This window comes from Manis pentadactyla, chromosome 12 (genome assembly GCF_030020395.1).
Source record: "Manis pentadactyla isolate mManPen7 chromosome 12, mManPen7.hap1, whole genome shotgun sequence".
NCBI classification, from domain to species: domain Eukaryota; kingdom Metazoa; phylum Chordata; class Mammalia; order Pholidota; family Manidae; genus Manis; species Manis pentadactyla.
This window is the reverse complement of record NC_080030.1, coordinates 30,090,714-30,106,340: the sequence shown is the minus strand read 5'-3', so window position 1 is coordinate 30,106,340 and position 15,627 is coordinate 30,090,714. Positions and strand designations below refer to the sequence as shown.

Below are 15,627 nucleotides of genomic sequence, written 5' to 3'. Positions count from 1 at the left end.
ACCGTGCACTTCTGTCTCTTGGCCTGCAGAGGCGACAGGAAGAAGGGTACTACAGCCGCCTGGAGGCCGAGAGGCGCAGACAGCACGACGAGGCAGAGCGCCGGCTGCTGGGGCCCGAGGAGCCGGGGCTGTGCAGACCCCCGCTCCCGCGGGGCTACGAGCCCCCGCCCACTGCGCCCGCGCCGCCCGCCCCACCCCAGCGCTCCGCCTCCCGCCTCCCGGCGCCGGCGCTGTCCCCAGACTCCCTGTACACCGCCCGCCTCGTGGCCTACGGCGACGACGAGGAGGAGCAGCAGCAGGAGGAGCGCGGCGGCCCGGCAGGTCAGGAGACGCGTTCCGGCGCCGCGAGGCTTCCCCGGGACCTTCCCTACGCCGCCGCGGCCACAGCCGCGCCCGGCCTCTGAGGGCCCCTTCCTCTGCACCTCGCTGCGGCCTCCCCCGGCCGGCGCCGGCAGTGCTGCCCCCGGAACGGGCCGGCCCCCACCCCCTCCAAACAAATCGGGCCTCCGCCGCCCCGGCCCCGCCTCCGGGAGAGGTAAAATGGTCACACACCAAACCCTGCCCCGGGCCTTTGCTGGGAATGGGGATCTCTGCGCTCTCCCCGATGCGGGGCCGCTCATCACCCCTGGAGGCTGGGACCCACGGGGTCTCCCCCTCGCTCGCCATAGCTGTGCTCACGTCTGGTTTGTTGGCAGTCAAGTCAGAGCTTTAGGAAGCTCCCTGCCCTCCCGCCGCCGCTGTCGGTGGTCGGCCCCATCCCGCCTCCAGGCCGCCCTGAGAGTACCCTGGGGCTCGGCCCACCTTCTCTCCCTCTTCGGATAACACACTTAGTGGAGCAAGTACCTTGTACACACATTTTGGGGTGTAAAGATAAGAATAAGGTACCAATTGTGTCATTTCTACAAATTATGCATCCATTGTTCAGTGTAAATAGAACTGTCCTGGATTAAATGCCACGTGGTCGTGGCTCATGATAGGGCTGCTACGGTCCACAGTGGTTTGGTCATAGGGTGGGACCACTCTGCCAAGCTGGGTTTGGAGCCCTGCTGGGTGCCAGCTCCCTCGGCCAGTGGGCAGAGAACCTAGTCATGTGGAACTGCCCTTTTCCCCTCTCACTGGTTTCGGTCCATCCCGTCCCCTCTGTCCTCAGCACATCACAGCGCCCGCTGGCCCGGACTGGGGGCTGTCGCCAGCCGATACATAGGGGCTGGTGTTTGAGAGGACACTGAGAGTTACTCTGCTATGTGAATGTAAATTACAGCGATTCTAAGTGCAGACTAATCCTACAACTTTAAGCAAAATAGGAATGCTAGCAGTAAACATTCTCAAATTTAATAGCATTACTTTTAAAAAGTGCAAGAGCCTTCTCAGTTCAGCATGAGGCAGTGCATGGAGCTCAGGTATTCTAAAAGAAGTTGAATAATCAAAAATGCCTGTAACTGTGGTTATTTTGGAACAGATGAGTTTTGCCAGAGTCATTTATTAGCCCTGCTGCAGAGAAGGCTCAGTAGTAGTAGTGCAGGCTGAGTCACTCAGAAGCTAAAATCAAATCTTTCTGTACAATTCTTGTCATAAATATCTACAAAGTAAAACCTTTAAAGATATTTATGGAATAATAGTAATTTTTGAAGGGATCAGGCTCCTTGTATCAAGTTACAGGCTGAACTGTAGAGGTTGGCGAATGGGGTGTCCCTTCCAGCCACTGTGGCTCTCAGTCATCCCGCCAACCCTTATCTTGTTTCACACCTGAAATTCCCCCAGGAGCAGGTTCCATCCTCATCTGATTGCTCCTGCTCCTTTGAAGGCTCCTTCCGTGAAGTCCGAGGCTGCCTGCCACCAGTGCGGGCGCCCCCTGCCCCCTGTACCTGCGGGTTCAGCCGTCTGTCCCGAGCACTCCAGGCACGCTTCTGCAGACTGCCCTTGGCTTCTTCCACTGGGCCCTGAGGGGCTAGAATGGAGCATAGCAACATAGGATGAAATAGTCTTTACTAAATCTCTTTGAAAATTATTTAAAATGTGTGGTATTAATTCAATACATTCAGCTGAAAGTATTTGATACTCTGATTGATATCTCAAATTTTGTAATTGATTTTTACCAGTGGAAGAAACGAGTATTATCCTAAAAAACAAAGCTCAGAAGATGTAACCTGTAACCTCATTTTTTGAGACAAAATGAAAAAAATCTGGAATGAGCATTGAAAAAATTACACTATGCAAATAGTTTACAAGACTGCTATGGATTTCCTAAGTCAGAGATGTGTTTCTGGTCAGTCTTCTGAGTCTTTGCTGAGGGTGATCTGCTGAGCAGTGATCACAGGACACCTGGGCTCCGTGACGAGTAGACACCGCGGCCCCCAGAGGGGCTGTTCAGAAAGTGACCGACCTCCATCCAAATCATCAGATCAGATACAGCTAGCGCCGTAGGGCCAGGAGTTTTTTTCTTTTCTACAGAAAGGCCTCCCCTGTAGAAAAGACACATAAATTTGATTTTTGCTCAACCTGAATAAAAAGGATAATTATCATGTTTAAATACTGTAATGATTTTGTGGCCTGCTCAATCCAGTATGCAGTATAGTCAGAGTTTGTTGAATATTTTGAGCTTCATTGCTCCAGCCTTTTTATTTCTTGCTGATATTACAATTAATAGAAATATATTAATACTGATGTAATGCGTTATGATTTCAATAGTATGGCATTAGAGGCAATACAATCTTCTGTTTATATGCATTTTAACCTTTCCATCTGCATCAGCCTGCCTGCTCGCCTCCTCCTGAAGGCACCTATCCGTGGTGGAGTCGGGTAGGATTGCTCAGGCCACAAACAAGCAAGTCTCAAATCAAGGGTCTTTTCTCTAATTTGAAGAGTCTGTGCTTTCTTTTGTATTCAGTGATTGATGCTGTCTTACTCTTCCGTGGGCACTGCACCTTTGTTATGAGTAAAGTTTTGGAAATAATGCAAGTCCTTTAACTTTGACTCTCTCTCTTGTGGAAAAGGACCGAACTCTTATATAGGACCTATTGGAACAGCTGTCGGGGCCCATGATGTTCATCGAGACCCAAGAGACAGACTGTCGAGAAGGTGTGTGCAGGTGGCTGGGTAAGGGGCCCCGGGCGTGTTGTCTGCTGGCCAGAGGAGGGACTCTGGATCAGGGGTCACCTTTTTCCTCCAGCGCCCGTCCCTTGCCATTTTTGAGGCTGGATTGAAACATTTGGAGACTCTGTTACTATCTCAGATGTATCTCACAGTACAAAGTTGAATGCCCGTACAGGCTTCTTAAATCCATGCTGTTCATGGAGCTGTATTTCAGTGAACAGTGTGGGTGCCAGCTCACTAGTCGGAACTTGAGAAGCAGTTGGACGTGCTGCCTTTGCCTCCACAGAAGAAGACTGCAGGCCTGGGGCGGTGTCCCGCTGGGCCCCGCAGGGCCAGCCCTGCTGGCGCATGGAAAGCAAACAGGCTTAGGACTCCACTGAGTGTTCTTGCCAAGGTTCTAGGTGGAAGTGCTGTTACCCAAACAATTCTTATCGTTGAACTAACAAGAAGATCTTTAGTCTCTAACTATAACTTCTTAAGTTACAGATACTGATAGACTTCTCTCAGATATATATAGGATTCATTAGAAGGCTGTATTTTAAAACTGTACTTATTAAACAACTACTTGGGATTTCCTGCTTGCTAAAATTGAAGTTACTAGCCTTTTGGGAGTTGGACATGACTGGAGAAAGTCAGTTTTAGTAGAACATTCTGCCTGGGTTTAAATACAGTCCCAATGATTCTAATGACAAGCGTTATGGCAAAATTTAAGAGTGAGTCTCTCCCTTAACTGAAAGGCTACTTAATTGCTCATTACGTGAACCTACCTAATTGTTGACAGATTATTTTCATTTTGACCAATAATCTTTTGCATTTTCCCCTAATGCAGCCAAGATGCAGATTTATCTGGAAGTCCTGGAGCCCCTGAAAACTTGACATTCAGAGAGCGCCAGCGTCTTTTTTCACAAGGTCAAGATGTGTCCAATAAAGTAAAAGCCTCTCGTAAATTAACAGAACTGGAAAATGAACTGAACACAAAATGAGAGAGGGCAGGGCACCCTGGCACCCCTGAGTCTCCCAGGTGGGTCTTTGGGCATGAGACAGGGAAGAAAGGGGTGGCTGTGTTTCTGAGTCACTTGTAGTTTCGGTTTCTAAAATGGTTGAAACTTAGACATGTTCTAATTCCAGAAAGTTATATTTTATTTTACCAGGAGATTGTCATTTGTACAATGTGTAAACACTGTCAAGTTTCTTAATTATCTGACTCACAGGAAGGTAATGTTTTGGTGAGCTGCTTTTGTAGTTTGAATGAAAGGGGACTGAGTGGAGGCAGAAGGTTATGAAGTCTTTCTTCTCCCTTCTCTTTCCCATGGAGCACAAAGAGTCCTATTTCTGTTCTTTTTCAAACACTTTGTTTTAGCTGTCAAACAGAAAATAGCTTGAACTTCCCAGACTATTGTTTGCACTATTTAGGAGCAACCTCAGACTGTCCTACAGGAGAGCGGGGCTTCCTCCCCCAGGGGGCCTCTGGGCGTGCTGCTTGCAGGTGTGGTCCGTGCTGGTGCCCACTGCCTCTGAGCCTGCCCTAAGGAGAAGCGGCCCGGACCCACGTTCCCCGAGGGGAAGGTGCTGCGCATACAGTCCCATCTCCCAGGGGCAAGGCCTCCTGATCAATGCTCAATAGTTGATTTTAAAAACCTCTCTGTGAAAAAAACATTTTGAGGGTTTAAGCTTAGGAAATTTTATTTTTATAAATACCAGATTATTGTCAGGCTAATAAATCATTGGTGATTTTGAAGGTGGCAGTTTTAAGTTAGAAAGTTAACTATTTCATATATTCAAGAGAATCTGTAAAAGAGGATCTCTCTAGCTGAGCAGTGTTGATGTGAATAGGAACAAAATTCTTGAGATGGGAGATTGTTAAGTGACACTCGAGCACAGCTGTTGCTCAGAAATTTTAAATGTCAAAAAGAAATAGAGTCATGTGGCCGTGCTGTCAGGGAAAGGATGGTCCGGTTACGTGCGGCATTTGTGACGTAAATATTGTAAGAGTAAATTGTGTGGCAGTTCAGGCTGTTTTTTTACTCTCATGGAGTTATTTAATTTTCATTTGTTGTTAGGACCACTGTCAATTTTTCAGCTGTGAACGTGTAGCTGATGTTGGGGAGACGAATCTTACTTTGTTTTAAATTGTGTGATGTTTAAAATGGTAAATTAAGTTGTGATTATGAGCAAATTTTATATTTGACAAAGCCCTGATATGGGGCCTAGATGAATTTTCTGTACCATATTGTTCTCTTACAAATATGTATGTCAGGAAAATGTGCACACTTTCAAATAGAAGAGGGCAGGGCTTTCCAGCCTTACAAACCACTGTAGTAAGAGTTGTATGATAAATCATTACAATAGCAGTGTAAATATTTTTTATGTCTATCAGGGTTCTTATTTGGAAGTGTGCTTTTACCATTTCCCTTGTTTAAGTAAGAGAGTAAAATGGTTCTAAGTGTTTATGAAGGATCTGCGTGCTCGTTCCAGAAGTTCTGGGAAAAGCAGGCTCCTCCCAAATATCTTGAGAACACTGGCAGCCTTACAGGGACTAAATCCACACTTTCTTTAAAGAAAAAGATGCAGATAAACTATTCTGCATCTGTTATTCTGTTATTATATAGAAAACAAATACACATACATACATGCAAATATATGTAAATACCATGCAGGATATTTGTTATGTGTGGATGTAAAATGAACAAGTGGATTTGGCCATCCTCAGACACTTAGGTCGAGTGTGAATATGTGTGAAAATGCTTTTCATAACTGTGCATTACTGTGGGGAAAAACATTAAAACTGCTGTAGTTTTCCATTTCTACTGTATTTTGTTCACAACCTATTTTTAATAAACTTTGTATGTATTTAAGTGTATTTGCTCTTATTTCAACAGTGCTGACAAAGGTTTTGTTTGTCAGCCTTCACTCCCTGTCCCTTTCCACCTGCCCGCTCAGTCATTAAACATTTACTGAGATATTTCCGTGTCAGGCAGTTCATGGCTTGTGGGGAATGTCCCTTGTCCCACACACAGGCTGCTTTTACAGAAGATGGGGGTCACTGGTAAGACCTGCCTCAATCTCAGGCACACCCAGCAGTCAGTGAACTGAACAGGATGTGCTGGTGAGATCTGTCGGAGAGCACAGGCCCTGCGGCAGCTCAGGGAGGGTTATGTTGGTTACAGCAGTACAGGGGCCTGGGGTGCAGAAGTCCTGGCCCAGAAGCCAACATGGAGCCTGTGCCCAGGAGGGCCGGGCACCTGCACAAGGACTTCACCAGGGAGGGGGTGTTAGGGCTACAGATCTTTATGGTGGTGCTACAGGGAACCAGAAAACCTGGAGAGGATGGCTGACGGAAGAACCAAGCAACACTCAGAGGTCCAGAGGGTGGCGGTTTATTTTACGCTGCAGGCTCAGAGAAGAGCGATCTCCAAAGATCTGAGCCCCGAGTACAGCAGAGCCACACCTTTTTATACACTGATTACAAAGCTAAGAGGGGGTCAGCCCCACCCAGTCCCACCCCACCTCACACTCCACATGCTGTGTTGCTGGGCAGCCCAAAGCAAGCCCCACCCATGCCCAGCGCTCATGTCATGCCCCGCCCCATGCCTGTGTGGTTGTCAGTGCCATCCGGGAGGCTACAGAGCAATGCAGCTCAGCGGGCATTGGCAGGACTTGTGGGAGCTGGGCGGTTGTGTCTTCAGGTGAAGGTGTAAGACCCAGGACGGGCGGCAGACAAGTTGGGGTCGGGTCTACAGGGCATGGCCCGCATGTCTGCCCCACTCTTGTGGAGTGCATGACCTATTCTGTAGAGCAGGCCCAGCCTGGCCTCCTGCCTGGCCTCACCCCAGGCCCGCCTGGGACTGTCCCACCACGTAGTGATCGCCTGCTCCTCACTGAGCTAAAGGTTGGATTAGGCACAGAACCGTCCTGCCGCCCTTCTTGGGGGTCCTGCGGTTGGGGGACAGGAGCAGTCACAGAATGAACCAGGTGTCCCCTATTGGAGAGGCTGTGGAGATGAGGCCCTGGAGCCAGACCAGCTGCAGGAGGCAACAGCGAGGGAAACCAAGGGGCCAAGTCAGCCCACCAGGGACAGGCAGGTGGTCAGGACATTTTTTATCTTGAGGGCAAGGTGGGCACTATTGAAGAGGTTTTTTTAAGAAGAGAGGGAAGATATGAATAGATCTGTATTTTGACATTTATAGCAAGTAGGGGTACAGGGTGGGCCTGAACTGCAGGGCCGAATTAGGAGCCTGTAGCAGGGCAGGACTTAGGACCTTGGTGGACTTGCTCCCATGCAAAACAGGAAGATCTGGTGGAAATGATGAAAAAAAAACAAGGCCTCTGGAAATTGTCCTAAGGGCATGCATACATCGAAGAAATAATCTGCGAATCCACTCAACCTAACCTCTGAGAGAGCAGGGCCCACAGGAGGTCTGTCCTGGGCAGGTGTGACCAAAAGGGTGGGGCCTCCTGTCATCTCAGCTCCTGACTGAGGGTCACCGCGTCTCAGCAGGAGGGACCGAGCACCAGCACAAAGCTAGAGACTGGATTCGCGATGAGTGGTTCCCCTGCCTCACACAGCCTTCACACATAGGCTAGACGCTGCACCCCAAGACAGGTGAGAATACTGGGGTTCCAGCTGGCCTTATCCAGCTCGTCAGCACAGAGGTTCCATAGTGAGAGCAGGTCAGAAGACCAGGGCATGGATTGTTCTGGAGATTCAGCCCAGGGGCAGAGGCAGCCCACGAGAAGAGAGCTTGGATGCTTCCCACAAAGGAAGTGACTTAATTTGAAATAAATAAACAGTAGCTCTTGTTAAGCAGTGTTAGTCTGCTCAAGGGCCAGAAAAAAGTACGACAGACCAGGTGTATGAACCGCAGAACTGTGTGGTCCAGAGGGTCAGCATTGCGTGCTTCTGTGGCCTCTGCCGGACTCGCACACAGCTCCTGTGCTCACTGGGTCTGTCCCATGTGTGTCCATCCCTAGTGTCTCTCAGTGTCGTGATCTCTGAGAAGGACCCGGTCAGACTGGACCGGGGCCCACCCTAATGGCCTCATTTTACCTTAACCATCTCTTTGAAAGCCCCATCTCCAAATACAGTCACATGATGAGGTACAAGGGTTAGGGCTCAACTTGTGAATTAGTGGGGGATACGGCCCATTATGAGGAGTAAGCTGAAACACAGGCCTCCGAGTTCACGGGGACTACCTGGGAGGCAGCTGAGAAGAGCCTTCCTGGGGTCAGAGCAGATCTCAGAGACTGGCCTCCGACATTGGGGAAATTAATGCCGCCAGCACTGTGGTAACAGCAGAGCCCGCAGCCAGCACTGAGTGGGGCTTTGCAGGTAGCTGTGGCCCCGGAGGAGGCAGACAAGGGAGGGTCGGGGAGGGCGGGCCCTGTGCAAACCGCCTTCCGCGGGCCTGTGTCCCTGCATGCCAAGGCCACGTCCTAGGGGCTGCAACAAAGGCTGCATGCGGCCGGGGTTGGGCAACAGCCTCCCCTGCAAGAGCCTATCAAGGCCACCAGCAGAGCAGACAAAAAGCAAAAAACAAAAACACTGCAGAGGGGGAAGGGGAATCAGTATCCAAAATTTCTACGGTATGTCACCTGAAATGGCTAGTTCTCAACAAAAAAAATATAAGACCTGGAAGAAACAGGAAAATGAGATTTCCACAGGGGAACATAGAACAGAAACTGCCCACAACAGGGCCCAGACGCTGGATTTAGCACGCAGATACATAAAAGCAGCCATTATAATAAACATGTTCCAAGAGCTAAAGGAAACTGCACTTTCGAAGTGAAGGAAAAGGTGACATCATCCCATCTATCAGAAAATAATCAATCTGTGAACAAATAGAAATTATTTTTAATAAATGATAGTCTTGGAGTTGGAAATAACTGAAAATATTCCCCAGAGGAGCTCAAGAGTTGACTTGAATGGACAAAAAAAGAATCAGCAAGCTTTTAGAATGGTAGAAATTATGCAGTCCTAAGAACAGAGAAAAATAGAAGAAAAATAAACAGAACCTCAGAAAAAGGTGTGAAACCTTTCAGTGCACCAACATATGCATAATGGGAGAACCAGAGGGAGAGGTGGGAGAAAGCAGAGAATACATTCAAAGAAGTAGTGCTCAAACTCTCCAAATATTTACACAGAAAGGCAGCCTCGTGAATTCCAAGTAGGATAAATACGGAGGTCCACACGCACACACATCATAAGAACAATACTGCAGGTGGAAGCAGGAATAGGAAAATGACTGGCCCAGCCCAGCCCAGATGACTGTCAGCTGACTTAGTGGCAGTGGAGGTGGGGCAATGCAGTGACATATTCCAGGTGCCGAGAGGAAATACCTGCTAGCCAAGAATCTTAAATTCAGCAGAACTTCAAAAATGAAGACAAAGTAAAAGCATCCCCAGATAAACAAAATCTGAGAAACTGTAGTGCTAACAGGCCTAAACCTTACAGAGACACAAAGGAAGTTCCTCAGGCTGAAAGCAAGTGACCCCACCTGGAAATGCACATTCTCAAAGAACGCCAGTAGAGACAGTCATGTAGTAATAGAAGACAGTGTACCTGTAGATTTTTCTCCTTAAGTGATTTAAAAAGCAATTGTATAGCTGGTATGGGTATAATTGTATTGTTGGAACTCTTAACATACAGGAGTGTAATTATTATTTGAATGAAAATGGCACCAAGCATGTGGATGGAAGCAAAGTTCTATCAGAATAGAGAAATGACACCACACAGTGGCGTGAATCCACAGAAGCGAAGGAAGAGAGGCAGAGATGGTGGATAAGAAGGTGAATGGGGCAAATCCTATAAATGCACACCTGCCGGCCTCGCTTCTCTTTCTTCAATGAACATGGCATCATGTAGAGTGATAATCACTGAAGTGCATTGTTTCATTTGTAACATGCACAACAGTAAAACACAAGGCAAAAGAAGAATATAGGTAAATAGGAATAATATTTCTGTGCTTCATGGGAATTGTTACCAGAAATGGGAAGTAGATTTTTCCATGTTCAGATGGAGAGGGTATGCCCTAAACAACCACTGAGGAAATAACAAAAAATAATGAGAAAGATCATCAAAGGGATTAAAATATTACACTAGAAAATATCCACTTAATGCAAAGGAAACAGAGGAACAAAAGGCGGGAACACCTGGGAAACCAAAGCGTCAGGTGCGATTCCATGTCAGTAATGGTGAACGCAGTGATGCGGGCAAAGGAAAGGTATTGTCAGACTGGTTAGAAACCAAGACCCAGCTGTGTGCTGTCCACAGGAGACATAGTTTAGATTCAAAGATACAAATAGGTTAAAGAAAAAGAATGGGAAAGTTGTATCATGCCACCATCAAGAGGGGTGGGCGCTTGAAGACGGGGGTGGGGAGATAGTGGGAGGTGCTGACCCTGAGGGCTGGGGTGTCATGGCCGCAGCCGAGGATGTCAGGATGGCAGGCGCTGGGGACGAAGCTCTCAAGATCTAGAGGATCACGTCCAAGAAGACACGTGGCGGGTTCTTGAGTTCTCTGGTCTTAATGGCGTCTCCTGTTCTGCAGTTTAATGGAAGAAGGAGAATGAATGATGTTGAAAGTTAAGAAAAATCTTTCCCCTCATTAAATATTTTGACAGAGTTCATTTCTTTAATTATCATGTTGCTTTCCAGCTTTTAATGTACTGAGGTAGAATTAAATCCCGTGTTTCCTGATGCACCACAGCCATGAGCCCAAGTAAATGGAATGGTTACCAGGCCAGCTTCCTTGCTGTCCCCGGAGGAGAAAGTCATGCCTGCATCTCACAGAGCACCAGCCCCGCCTGAGGCGAGCAGAGTGCCCACCCAGGCATGGAGGGCCCTGCCCTCCGTCCAACCCACTGAAAGCTGTCTGTTTGGGGATGAATAATTAGCGAAGAACATTCAAGTGCCAAGAATATTGTGATCAGAAACAGGGAAAGATCTTAAAAGTTCAAGCAAAGAAAGGTGTCAGATTAATTACCCAAGAAGGCCAAGCTGAAGTTTCTGTCCATCGGGTGTTTCAGTCGGGTTGGATTCTGCCCGATATAGTAGAACAGCTAGGGCCCAGGCGGACTCATCTCGTGCAGCAGGACACCTGTCAGGCGGCTGCACAGGGCCCCATCACGTGGCCTGGCCTTCCCTCTCCTTCCTGAGAAGCCCCCGCGGAACCCTGCGCCTGGAGCGGGCCTGGAGCTGTCCCTCCCCGCCTGGCCGGGCCCAGACCCCAGGCTGCAGGATGCTCACGGCTGCCTCTTTCCTATTCTTCGTTTCATCAGCATCTTTGGTCTTTGGCTCACTCTGCTCTCCCCCCGACAGCCTCTGATGCCTTCTTGTCACTCGCCCCCAGGCACAGGTTTCCTGTTCTGTGATTTGCATCCCGCCGCATGGGCCCCCCAGAACCCCTCCACCTGCCTGTGGCCTCTCCCGGCCACCCCCATGCTGTTGGCCTGCCCCAGACCTGCTGGAAAATGCCACATGATGGAGAATACCACGCACACGCCGACCCGTGTCCCCACGGGCAGATGGGGTGCCGTGCCCTCCGCGGAGACGCCCTAGGTCCCCCCCACACCTCTGAGTCTCAGCTCTCCCAGCCCTGCCCAGTGTCCCCTCAGGCCTCGGCGAGCTGCCTCCCTGTGCTACCACCTGGGAATTCTGTCCCCTCCCAGGGCAGGGGCATGGCTGTGCCACCCCCACCCCACCCATCACCAGCAGAGTGTGTCTCGGGGATCCGGGCACCCAGCCACCCTGCCTTGGGAGCCTGGACCGTTTCCAGCTGCAGGCCTGGGTCAGTGAACAGCATGTCCGGCTGACCTAACACCCACTGGGCGCTGCCTCCAGGCCTGTCCCTCCAGCCCCACCCTTCCCCAGGCTGAGGGCCAGCACACGTCCCCTCTCCTGCACGTGCCTCTGGTGTCAGAATGCGTGCGGCAGATCATGATGCCTGTGGTGAGACGCTGATGTGCTGGCCCCACCTCCACTGTCTGGGGATGCACGGTGAGGCTCTGAGGGCCAAGCGGTTGGCCAGCATTGGCCGCTTGTAGGGGGGCAGCATGGGGCAACGGCTCCTGAAGAAGCACTGTGGAAGCAAAGCAGAAATCCTGAGTTCCCGGCACCCCCACTGCCCGCTCCAGCCGGAAGCCCGGAAATTCTGCCGGCTCCATCTGCTGGCCTGCTGGGTATCTGCTCAGTAACTGGACTCGCCTACTCTGTACCCCCTGTGACAGTCTCAGTCCAAACCAGCAAGGACTTGCTGGCCGGTTTGTGCCCTGCACCCCGTCCTTCTCCACAGAGCACCTGGGGTGACCTTTGTAAGCCTGCATCTGTTCTAACTTCCTGCTCTGGACGGGCTCCTCCAGCTCAGCATTGTCCTGGAGAAAACACTTGGCTTGGGGCCCTTGACAAGTCTGCCCTTGACAATGTTCCCGTCCGCTTGCACGTGCCCCTCACTGCTCTCTGCCCTGACTCCCTGGGCCCTACAAACCTGCTCCCTCCCATGCAGCCCCCCACCCTCCCCACTCTGGCACCTGCTGCAGCCAGTCAGCACCCACACCCTCGGGGCTCTGCTGTGTGAGTGGCCCACACTGGGCCACATCCTCTCCACAATCAGGCCCAGACCACAGTGAGCGGCCCTCAGGAAATGCGTCTGCTGCATTTCAGACTCTAGATCATCCTGTTATTTTCTGTACAATACCAAGGAGTGGCTGGAAATGGCAGCAGTGGGGCTGCAGAGCCCTGAACCCCGGGCAGCGAGCAGGACGTCTGCAAAGAGCATGTGCCCCTTGGTCCAGCTCTGCCGCAGTCCTCAGTGCACAGTGTAGCCTCAAGGCAGTTATTTATTTCCACAGTGAATGTTAACCTCAATAAGTCGTAGTGTTTATTTTCTGGTGCAATTGTGTTAGTCCAAATAGATCTTAGGCTTTTGTGGAATTAAAACAACCCTCGAATTAAGGAGGCGTAGCTCCTTGCTGCACCAGAGGAGGTTCCCCTACAGCACCCACTTGCTCTCATCCCTTAGACCATAAAGCCATCACTATTTTCATCATCACATGCAGGTGGCATTCACTGTGGGGGTTCCGCTTTCTATACTAAGTAGAACTAAACCTCAAAAAAGCACCTGATTGGGATTCTAAGCAAAAGTAGGAAGAAAAACACATTTTGGCCATGACATGTGCAGTTTCAAATAACCATGGTAGTGCTCTTTTTTACCTAGTAGTCTTAAGTTTATAAATCCAAGCTCTCATTTTTATTTTAATGTCAAATGGTAGAAAAGTCTTTTACACATGTCTGGTTAAGTAGAGCTAATACAGCCTGTCATCAAAACAGCTCTTAAGTGCTTTCAGTTCTAGAACGAAAGTCAGAGATGTTATTCTGTGTGGTCCGTTTGGCGGTTCTCCAAGGTGTATTTTTATACCTTTGATTAAGAGCATTGTTCACCTTTTGTTATAAACAATGTGACCAGGGTAAAAATTATAAGGGAAAAAAGGTTATTACCACACAATAAAACACCATCTGTAAACAGGATTAGTCTGTCCTTAGAGGCAGGTGTTTTTCCCATGAACTGCTTTTAGTATATTTAGAATGAATTTATATAGAATTAATTCTTTGTCCTTTTTCAACTGAGCAAAATTGATCTTTCAATAAAGTATATAACTTTATCTGCATTCTGTGCAATAAAGATACTGTAATTCAATTTGGTTTTGATATTTTATCAAAAAGTTTCCCGAACATATGGCAGTAATCTCCATGTCATAAAAACAAAAGGCATCTATTAAACCAGCTATGATGTCACAATCTAGGTATTTGGTATTAAAAGGCAAACAGGGCAACCAGTTCTCTCACTCTGGGCCCATCACACGCCTTCATCCAAAAAGCCTTCAAACAATTTCAGAAGGAAGAATCCGTTACGTATAAGATGCTATTTATCAGCTTCATTGTTCCCAGAGTTCTCCAAAAACTTGAGTATGTGTAGTGGACTGTGATTCTGCATTTACATGGTCAGTAGATTTCCCCAGGCAGCATTGTCTGCACCACGTGCTCATGGTAATTAGGCTTCCAGAAGGTGGGTCTGGATAGCAGATCAGAGCTCTGTTCCCACATACCGAGTGTACCATGGAGACCCTGCCGGTGCCACAGAGAGTAAGCAGTGTAAGGCAAGTGTCCCACGTCAGACTTCTCTGCACCGTGCAGTGAGTTGCACTTGTGGAGGTAGGTGACATACCTGACTTTCATGGCTGCTTCAAGCGTAAGAACACACCCAGGCCCATATGCTCTTTGGTGGCCACAGTGCTGTGGCCTAGAGAGCCGGGCTGTGGCTCCGTTAGCCTTCTGCAGGCAGTGAGCACACATCTTGATCAAGAACGTGGCTTAGAATCGTGTAACTAATCACCCTGTAATTATGCTGTGTGGCGACCGTCAGTGTGTGAGCCGTGTGCCTCTGTTCCCAAAACTGACACAAGACGAGCCAGGGCTGTGCGCTCCTCCCCGGGAACCTTCCCGAAGCCACCAGGCTCAGCATCAGGACTGTGTCTCCCCACCCTGGCACTGCGGCTGGGAAAGCGCAGCTGCCCCCCGCGGCTCTGCTCTGTAAGACCGGGACCCCCGGGGCCCTATGCCTGCATGCCCCATTCTGGTGCTCCTGCACGAACGTGGCAGTGGGATGTCATGTCCTCACTTGGCAGCGAGTGGAGTGGTGGCCCATGGTGCCCCTAAGACTTGACAGACCCAGAAATGAAACCCAGGGGTCTCCCTGCAAGCCCCGGGCCCCTCTCACACCGTGGTCTCCTGCAGAACCTCCCGGTACTCAGGCACCAGGCCTGGCTGCCGTGTGAATGACTTGACAGTGTCCACGGGGCTGCAGACAGTCGTGGCCCCAGGACTGCCGAATGACCTCTGTGAGTGACTAGCTGGTGGGTGGGCCAGTGGCACACCACGGCCTCACGGCAAGCCCAGCCATCCTCCCTGCTTGAAGCCCTGTGCTTGGAGGAGCTCGTCGGGGCCATGCGGTGCAGTCCTCCTGTGCAGCCCCGTCCCAGTGGGCAACCCGTTCTTTCAGCGTGGCAGTCAAAGGCAGGTGGCCTCGAGCAGTGCCTATGGGAGCTGAGTGAGTGGCACCAGCCAGAGAGGCAGATGACAGGGTGGCTTCACGTTGGTCTGGTGGGAGGTGGCTGCTGTCTGGAGTCTGAGGCGGCCAGGCGAGCCTTCCCAGGAGGGAACCAGGTCCAGCGTGGAATGGTGGACGGTGTTACATGAAGGTTGGGCTCCCGGAAACACGCCGATAGGACAGCTGATCTCCGCCTCTGTGGTATCGCAGCCCAAAGGAGCTGTGAGCGCCTGAGATGCGTCGGCATCACTCATCTACCCCGTTGTCAGAAAGCAGGAGCTGGATCTCACAGCCACTTGCATGAACTCGCCATAAATTGAGGACAGTGTTTAGAATGATCACTTAACACTGTTTCTGAGCCTGGGAGGAGGTGCTGCTTGCCCGGTGGAGCCCGCGGTTTACAGAGTAAAGATACTCCCATGTCCTCTCCAGGT

The 15,627-nt window shown here is 50.0% G+C and overlaps 1 protein-coding gene across 18 annotated transcripts in view; it reads left to right on the top strand.

Moving 5' to 3' along the window:
* The window catches only part of AFDN (afadin, adherens junction formation factor), a 135,562-nt gene extending 129,618 nt beyond the window's left edge, over positions 1–5,944 (top strand). For all 18 annotated transcript variants that reach the window (XM_036926480.2, XM_036926474.2, XM_036926465.2 and 15 more), the window contains 3 exons: positions 30–321; positions 2,994–3,078; positions 3,923–5,944. In XM_036926480.2, the coding sequence (XP_036782375.2) occupies positions 30–321; positions 2,994–3,078; positions 3,923–4,076 (531 nt within the window). In that variant the 3' untranslated portion in view covers positions 4,077–5,944. The remainder of the gene's footprint in view (positions 1–29; positions 322–2,993; positions 3,079–3,922) is intronic.
* Positions 5,945–15,627: the final 9,683 nt, after the last annotated feature.